Here is a 9,505-nt window from a genome sequence, read left to right as displayed (position 1 = left end):
TCTACGATGGTTGCATTAAAGACGTCTTAGAAAGCACGGTCTAGTGGCATTTTTGAAATTAAATGAAAGATGATTTAAGACGGTCCTATCATAAACACGTCATTGTTTTAATATATATATATATATATATATATATATATATATATATATATATATATATATATATATATATATTCAATAAAACCCTACTCAGTCTCGTGTAACATCGCGCCACTAATTTCGACCGCACCTCTCCTTCTCCCGCTCGAAGCCCCTCAAGTTCTCCAGAACAATCAAAGCAGCAGTCGCCGATGACGACACAATAGAGGCACCAGCAAAAGAAGAGGCTGCATCGGTTGCGTTCACCCCACCAAAAAAATGTACTAATTTCTGTTTTGTTAGGCAAAAATTCCATATTTTTATTTTTTGTCGAGAGGGAATTTTCTTGCTTTTATATTTTCTCTGCTTCATGTTGTTGGGGATGTCTGTGAGATGAACATATAAAGTTGAGATTTTTTCAATTATCTTCAATTTAGCAAGTTTAATTTTGTGCCCTCAAAATTCCCTTTATCTTCCCGTTTTTGATCTCTCTAACCCTTTCCAAAAGATGCTTCCTGGCTAGGTATAGAGAGCCACTTGGTATTTGTCTTCCCGTTTTTGATCTCTAACACTTTAGAATTTGAAGACTACATAGAGCCGCTTAAGGTGTACCTGGCTAGGTACAGAGAGATAATTTTTCTTTTTTCTTTTGCTTCCTTTTTTCTTGGTATAGTTTTCGATGGTTTCTATCAAATTTTGTTTTTAGTTGATTTAAATACATCATAAGGATATATGTTAGAACATGAGGAGACAATTGAAATAATCTAAATTAAAGTTGTCTGATACATCTAGCTCTCTTGAAATGTAGAATCCAGATATACATACAAAAGACAAATTTATTCTTGAGTAAATTACACTAACTATGAGGTTTTGTGAAATTATACAAACTTCCTAGTTTTCATTTCCTTTTCCCTTTTGAGGTGCGTTTTGGTGTTTGGTTAGATGAACTGGGTGGGTGGGAAACCTTTTAAACTACTGGATTTGTACAATTCTTAACCTCCTCCCTTCATTTATAATTATTTGGTTGGTGATTTTCGAAAGATGCTTCCAATTTTGTGCCCTCAAAAGTGTAGCATTAGGCTGTAAATTTGACTCATTTTAGTATAGTTTTAATGTTGTTATTTCACATTAAAAAATACTCATTTAGTTAAGTTGATATCCTAGAACATTGTATATCTCTTGGGCTGGAAGAAAATTAAATTAATGAAGGTGGTGTTACTTGTCATCAGAGTACTTGGCCTGGGACTTTGTGGCTGGTGGCAGGAATGTATTGGCCTCCATCTCCATAAGAAGCTATAGTTGCTGCATTACTTGTGATCAATTGTATGCTTTTCTACTCTTGTAACTAATGCTTCTACTTTTCTTTTATGTGCTCTTTGAATGATGTGTTTTTTTTTCCTTCAAGTAATGTTTGGCTTGCTCTGCCGAGCATATGTATTACTTGTGCCGTGTTAGCAAACAACCTGTAAGTATATTTATTTATTAACAAGTGATTAATTGAATTTGATTATATATATACTATCTTGAAAGATTACTCAAATTTGAAAATTTTGGGTACATGCCTTGATGATTTGATGCTCCTAAATGTGAATAAAGAGGGTGCACAATTTTAATAGGAAACTTGTGGTTTTTGAAGCAAATATGTAGGTTACAAAAGGAAATATTACAGTGCTACTTGTTATTGGCAATAGAAAAAAAAAACTAGCTTTGAAGTACAACTATGTTTACAGAATGGTATCATCAGCCTTCTTTTAGAATCTGCACTCTGTCCAAATGCCAATGCTATGGACAAGTTTGAAACTTTATATATTGTGCTTCCTATGTTTGTTGTACATCTCTAAAACACTTGTGTTGCAACTTTGACAGTGATAGTGGACAATTGTGTGCAATAAAAGAAGTCAGGGTTGTCTGTGATGACCAATTATCAAAAGAGTGCCTCAAACAACTTAATCAGGTAATTCTATTATTTTTAAAGTTTTATGCATGTTGCCTTAAGCCTTCAATACTGTTGCCTTAAGTCTTCATTTGTTTGCAGGAGATCCATTTGCTCAGTCAGCTTTCACAGGGATATCAAAGGGGCTAACATTCTAGTTGATCCTAATGGTGAAATCAAGCTGACAGACTTTGGAATGGCTAAACATGTAAGTTTATTTGCTTTTAGAGAATGAATTACTTTTGCTTACTTGAAAAGTTATTGCTTCTGGTAAAATAAATTGCTTTATTGTTATACACTTGTATTTTAATTAAAATATGTTAATAGGTTACATTTTGATTTTAAGATAATTTTTAGTTATAATTTATTAATTTATTTTAATTAAAAAAAATAAGAAAGTATAACTTAACAAATCTTATAAACATTTATTTGTTAGGTCAGAAATTATATTTGTTTTCCAATCAATTGAATTAAAAACTAATCACGGTAAAAATTAAATACACATTTTTTTCACTAATTAAATCATTCTCGCCGGTATGATTATATTACTATAATTCAATTTCAAAAATTTACACAAACAATTAAAGGAATATATAATATTTTTTGAAATATTATTTGTGGATTTTCCTTTTGGGTGATGGGCCTGCTTGTGACTTGTGTTCATTGGATCAAAGGCCCCCGTCAAACATGATTGAGTTGAGCTATTAGCAGTATGTGTATGGCTATTATTTGTGTACGGCTATTATTTGGTTTTCCTCTTGTGTATTTGTGTATGGCTATTATTTCCTTGTTAATTAATCAAATGCACAAGCTATTAATAGTTTTAGTATTGTGAATTTGGTTTTCCTCTGCTTGTGTATTTGTGTATGGCCATTATTTCCTTGTTATTTAATCAAATGCACAAGCTATTAATAGTTTCAGTATTGTTTCTATTCTTTTCTTTTACATAAGTACGTAACCTCATGGATGGGGCCAAATTGGTATATAACCTCTCCTCCATGACAAGTGATGAAAAGAAAAAAAAAAGTTGGATTAATTAGGATTTTAGTCCCTCAAATTTTAATTTTTGGTCCTTCAAGTTTTTTTGGGTAATTTTCAGTCTTTCCTCAATTTTTCTTAGTATTTTTAGTTCCTCTAAATTTTTCTCTATTTTTAGTCCCTTGTTTATTTTTATTTCTTAAAATTAATTCATGTTTTGTCTATTTTTAGCCCTTATTTATTTTATATTTGAGAGTAATTTTGAACAATAAAAATAAATGAGGGATTAAAAATAGACAAAAAATTTAGAGGGACTAAAAGTGATGTCAAAAAAATTAATAAAAGACTAAAAGTTATTATAAAAAATTTGAGGGATTAAAAATTAGAAGCTAAAAAACTCGAGAGATAAAACTTAGGTAGAAGCTAAACTTTGTATTAAGTAGACAAATTCAGTCATTTAACTTAATATCCAACTTTTTTCCTTACTCAAAGTTAAAGTTTGTTTTAAAAATATATTTTGTCTTTGAAACTTTTTACGACTAATTAAGTACCCAGGCTAATGTTAAAAAAAATTAGGATAACTTTTATAATGTTTATTAGTTTTATTACAAATAATATAACTAAATAAAAAGTTATTCTCCAAAATTGACCTTGGTTTGGATATGTTATAAATTTTTAACTCATGTTTTGTCTACCTGAAAATTCAAACCTTTTATTTTTTTTAATTCACATTTGATTCCACTTGCTGCAATACAAGAACAGGAACATAAGACTAAGAGGGTCAAAGTTCAAAAGCGTATTCTGGGAAAAAGACTCAATAGGAGCACACAAAAGTAAAATAAGAGCACGGTGCCCAAACTAACGCTCTGTCTCTCTCTCTGCACGCTTATATTCACTTCCTCTTTAATTGATTCACCTTCCTTACTTTTATTTTCTTTCTCTGCTCTCTCTTTAATTTGTCTCTACGTTGAAGTGAATTGCTTCAAGTCCAAAAATGGAGCAATATGAAATTCTTGAACACATTGGAAGAGGTTCCTTTGCCTCAGCTCTACTTATCAGACACAGGCACGAAAACAAAAGGTGAGCCCACTCACTCTTATCATGTCTCTCTCATGTTTCCTTATTCTCACTCACACTCATGAAAAACTTGCATATATATATATATATAATTTTTTTTTCATTATTATGTTGTTATTTTTTGTGTTTGTAAAATTAGGTATATCCTTAAGAAGATACGTCTTGCCCGCCAGACTGACAAAACTAGTAGATCTGCTCACCAGGAGGTAATACTAACACTAACACCACCTTTTTAGGTTTTATTCTTTATATTATTCACTATTGCATTTCATTTTTAATATTTGTTGCTTTATGTTTTAAAATGCGGAATGGGGTGCTTACTTTTTTTCTTTCTATGCTAACTAAGGATTCTGAGATGCTTTGTTTATTCTTTGTTTTTCAATTAGCAGATGGAGCTTATCTTTAAAGTTCGCAATCCATTTATAGTAGAATATAAAGATTCCTGGGTGTAAAAGGTCAGCTTTAATTTAAAGAACAAAAAAAAATCAATTTTTTTTTCATTTTGTTGTTTTTTTTTGTTTTGTAGTGTTTTTGGTTTATGCTTCACAAATGGGAGTTATTTTGGACTGGAAAAGTTTAATGTTTTTTTATTTGCTTATCTCTTTACAAATGTTGAACTTTTATCATATTAATCAATGATGATGTTGATGTTGGAGCCTCTTTTTTTTTTTAATAGAGAATAAAAAATGGGTTTATGATTATTGATTAATTTTTAATTCTGAAATTTGCAAGCTGGTATCTGCTCTTCCAGGGTTGTTTTGTATAGATAAGGTTGGTTTAGGGAGTTTGTTCAGCTTAATTTTTGCTTATCTGGTAATGATAACTTGTTTCCCTCACAGTTTACTTTATGCTATTAGGTACAAAAATGATTTTTATTATGTGTCTGTAATGTGAAGGTATACAAATTATAGTACACCATAGTATTCTACTTAATCATTATAATATATTTGCCTTCACCTATGTAATACTTGTGATTATTATCTTTTTGCCTATTTTTATACAGAATTGTAATGATTGTCTTCATAGAATTGGCCTATGTAATTGATTATTTTGTATACAGCCTCAACAAAATTAAATGAGATAAAAAAGAGAACTATCAAAAAAAGAATCTTTCTAAGGCGGTTTTTCATAGAACCGATGTAGAAAGAACAATATTCTAAGACAGTCCCCACACGAGACCCGTCTTAGAATGTAATACTTCCTAAGGCGGTTCTACGCAGAACCGATGTAGAAAGCAATACATTCTAAGACGGGTCTACTGAAAACCGATGTAGAAGCTAGTATATTCTAAAGCGGTCCCTTCAAGACACCCGTCTTAGAATATTAATCTATTCTAAGATGGTTTTTTTAAACCGTTGTCGTAGGTCCTTACTTTTTACGACACGTGCTACAAAGACGGTTCAAAACCGTCGTGGAAAGTGTCTTACAACCGATGTAGAATCCTCTTTTTGTAGTAGTGCTTTGAGTGGATGAGTTTGGACAGAAAGAGAGAAGGGGTAGTTTTTCATTTAAAGTAAAGAATTCCATAATTGACAATTTGTTAAAGTTTACAAAATGATAGATTAGCACGTAACCTTCCCAAGCATGCTTTATTTCCTTTTTATAAAATTTTATAAGATAAATATCCAATTTAATCTTTGAATTTGCAATGGATTCCTGAATTATCAAAAAATAAAATTTTATCCCTCAATTTGTAAAAAGTGCGACAAATTCGTCCCGTCATCAAATATCTCTGTTAAATCAAATGGTTAAGTCTACATGACATCATTGGACCTTTTTGACAGCCAAAAATTTGCTGCATGTGTTAGTGACCCGAATGAACTAAATGTCACCATGAATTCTAATGGACCAATTTGTCAACTTGAAAAAATGTCCATTCTTTCTTTCTTTTCCTTGGAATACCCTCCTCCTTCTTCCTTTCTGCTGCTCTCCCTTCATAGATTCACTCATTAAACATAAGCAAACCTGAGATCATTTTCACAGTAACTTAAATCACAAAAGCATATTCCAATAAGAATTGTTCTCCTTGACTCACACACAAATGCCTATACGAATGCAAATATGGAGTATTAGGTTCTCTCTCAATTATGTTCTCACTCATGCATGCAGTTCTCTCTTCTCACTCCACATATTTGAAATAAAAAACCTGCAATATTGTGCATATTTTCAGATTTGGAAAAAGAAAACAAAAATGAGTTCAAATCTAGAAGCGTGAACTCAACATTGCGAGTTGGTAAAGGTTCATTGTCGTTGTGCTTGAAATGGAAAGGGAACCTTGTCGTCTCATTCTTGCCGACGTGTTTTCCCACTCTTGTGCGGCGGCTGAAGGAGACGATTTGGGGTTGGGTGGTGGTCGAAGGAAGGTTAATTTGGAGCAATAGTTCTTGGTGGATATATTCAAGACTGTTGTTGTTGTGATATATTTTGATGTTCTTTTTTTGGGATAAGAGATTCAATCATTTAATTCGTTAGTGGAGATGCTGGAGATCAAAAGAGGGTGTAGCGGTGAAAGAAAAACGAAGGAAAGAGAAAGAAAGGGGTGGCCGAATGCCACTGGAAAAAAAAAAGCCACCCTCGAAAATTGCATTTGGCATCGACGGTCCATGGTTGTGGAAAGGGAAACATGAAGGCATAGCAAGGAGAAAGAAGAAAAGGGTTAAATAGTAATAGTTGTTGGGTTTAAATGGCTACATTACTTGCTATTGTAAAAAAAAATTAACATTTCTGCCAATTGACAAATCAGTTCATTGAAATTTTACTGACAAAGTTGTTCATCCTACTCATCACCGGAGTTAGTAACACACAGAAAAATTTTCGCTGACAAATCTGTCCACAAATACCATGTAGAACATTGTGTTTGCTTTGACGAAGATATTTAAAGTTTGAACTAAATGATCACACTTTTCATAAATTTAGGCATAAAATTTTATTTTTTTTATCTTTCAAGGACTAAAGTGTCAACACATTATAAATTTATTCAAGAACTGAAGTGATTATTTATCCAAATTTTATATCTTCCATAATTTTGAATTGAAAAATTATTCATGTGATATTTCCCTTCCACCCAACCCAAATATACCCCTTCAACCATATCTAATCAAACAAAATGATTGTATCAAAGTGATAAATCATAATTTGAGTAATATTTTATGTGAATTTTTGTGTTATTTTGTTAGAGACGAGAGGGACGGGGATCCTTGGATTCGAGGTCAAGGAAGCCTCCTTACTACACTAACAGATAAGCCAAATGATATTCCTCCCTTTCCATTCATTTGCAATCTTATTTAAATACAATTGGTGAGCTGAGCTAACAGAATTACACGTGCGAATTTACACTCACAATTGCACTACTGATTGCCTAACAATTTTCTAATAGAATTAGCTTTAACGGAATGGAAATATCTGTAACTAACTTCTATATTATCTCATCTACTCAGGTATACTGATCCAAGTACGTAGGGCGTTTGGTGCTTCGTTTGGGGCTCTCCCTATGGGTCTCGACTTCATTGGGCTTGCTGCTTCCTTGTGGCACCGGTATGTCTTCAGTTGGGTTCTGGGGATTGCTAGCAATACCCCCTGCCGGGAAAACCACCTTGTCCTCAAGGTGGTAAGTATCGCGGATGGTATTCCAAGGCTCCCAAGTTGCTTCCTCGGGTGGCAGACCCACCCATTGAACCAGAACCATGGGTGTTAGGGGACTGGTGGTCAAATCCATTTTAGAGGAAATAATGGAAAGGGGTTCTAGGACTGGTTGATTATCGATGGCGTGAGGGGGCAGAGCACTGGGGTGGGGAGAAATGGGACCATAGTGAGGACAAAGTAAGGAGTAGTGGAAAACGGGGTGAATCCTTGAATCAGTTGGCAGCTTGAGGCGATAAGCAACACTGCCAATGCGCTCCAAAATTTCAAAAGGACCAAAATATCGTTTAGCAAGCTTCTGATTTGTGGTCTTTGTAACGGATCCCTGTCAGTAAGGTCGGAGTTTGACATAGACCCACTGGCAAACTGTGAACTCCTTGTCCCTATGTTTGGCGTCAACATACTTCTTCATAGCGGCTTGTGCTTTGAGCAGACATTGTGTCAAGGAAGCATGTATAATCTGCCTGTTAGTCAGCAATGAGTCAACAACTTCATTCCTGGAAGTCCCAACGACATAGTCAGGGATGGAAGGAGGAGGTTTGCCGAAGGTCGCCTCATATGGAGTCATCCCGGTGCTTGAATGTAGCGAGGTGTTATAGGACCATTCGACTAAGCTCAAAAACTGGTGCCACTCCGACGGTCGAGAATGGGTAAAGGAACAGAGGTACTGTTCCACTACGCAATTCATAACCTCCGTTTGAGGATGATAAGCGGTGCTAAGACGAAGTAAGGTGCCACTGAGTTTAAACAACTTTCTCCAAAATGCACTGACAAACACTTGGTCGCGATCAGATACCAGGCTACAGTGAATACCATGAAGCTTGCACACAATATCAAAAAACAGAGTGGCAACTTTAGATGCAGTGAACTGGGCCGGCAAGGCGCCGAGGTGGACGCCTTTCGTGAAATGATCCACAACCACCAAAATGACGGTGTAACCGTGCGATTTCGGAAGGTGGGTAATGAAGTCGAGGGAGAGATCCTCCCAGATTCCTAACGGCACCGAAAGTGGTTGGAGAAGACCCGCCAGACGGTGAGTAAGGTGCTTAAGTTGCTGACAAGTAAAGCATTGACGGATAAAAAGCTTGACATCAGCGCGTATGGAGGGCCATACGAAATTGGCCTGGAGGCGATGCAGAGTCTTAGCAACACCGAGATGACCTCCCAATGGACTGGAATGAAACTCCAAGAGAAGAGTTTGAATGAAAGGATTTTTCGAATCCAACCAAATGCTGCCTTTGCAGAATATCAAGTCATCCTGAATTCGGTAATCTGGATAAGCAATGGGGTCACGAAGGATGGAATCACGCATTGCCTGAAAGTCAGGGCTGGAGTGAAGACTCTGACGAAGCTGAGTCATAAAATCAAAGTAGGGATATGTGAGGATGAATAGAGTACTATCGCGGCCAGACTCAATTCGTGATAATGCGTCGGCCACCACATTAGTTGCACCTGGCTTGTAGGCAATCTGGTAATCATAACCCAAAAGTTTAGTGAGATAGTATTGCTGTTCAGGGGTTTGAATTACCTGAGACATTAGGTCCTTCAAACTCCGGTGGTCTGTGAGTATTGTAAATGGGTGACCCGGCAGATAATGACGCCATTTTCGAATTGCAGTTGTCATCACGTGGAGCTCGCGCACATACATTGAGGCTCGCTGCATGCGTGGACTGAATTGCTTACTGAAGAAAGTAATCGGGTGTCCCTGTTGCATGAGGACTGCACCCATTGCACTATCGGATGCATATGTTTCTAACACAAAAGGAATGGCAAAATCTGGGGGAGCGAGCATAGGGGCGC

General features: G+C 35.3%; 1 protein-coding gene across 2 annotated transcripts; it reads left to right on the top strand.

The window, feature by feature from the left end:
* Nucleotides 1-206: 206 nt before the first annotated feature.
* LOC114370780 (probable serine/threonine-protein kinase DDB_G0286841) lies at nucleotides 207-7,776 on the top strand. Of its 2 annotated transcripts, XM_028328169.1 has the most exons (9): nucleotides 207-359; nucleotides 1,308-1,401; nucleotides 1,945-2,032; nucleotides 2,114-2,219; nucleotides 3,752-3,822; nucleotides 3,963-4,069; nucleotides 4,206-4,272; nucleotides 4,456-4,521; nucleotides 7,504-7,775. In XM_028328169.1, the coding sequence occupies exons 3-8, from the start codon at nucleotides 1,992-1,994 to the stop codon at nucleotides 4,490-4,492; spliced, it is 429 nt and encodes a 142-aa protein (XP_028183970.1). In that variant the 5' UTR covers nucleotides 207-359; nucleotides 1,308-1,401; nucleotides 1,945-1,991; the 3' UTR covers nucleotides 4,493-4,521; nucleotides 7,504-7,775. The 2 variants fall into 2 exon arrangements, with proteins under 2 accessions (XP_028183970.1, XP_028183971.1); XM_028328170.1 differs by lacking the exon at nucleotides 1,308-1,401 and having other exon boundaries at nucleotides 7,504-7,776.
* The last annotated feature ends 1,729 nt before the right edge of the window (nucleotides 7,777-9,505 follow it).

The sequence above is a fragment of the Glycine soja genome, chromosome 10, assembly GCF_004193775.1.
Source record: "Glycine soja cultivar W05 chromosome 10, ASM419377v2, whole genome shotgun sequence".
Taxonomy (NCBI): domain Eukaryota; kingdom Viridiplantae; phylum Streptophyta; class Magnoliopsida; order Fabales; family Fabaceae; genus Glycine; species Glycine soja.
Note: the sequence above shows the minus strand (reverse complement) of the source record. Positions and strands in the feature narration are given on the sequence as shown.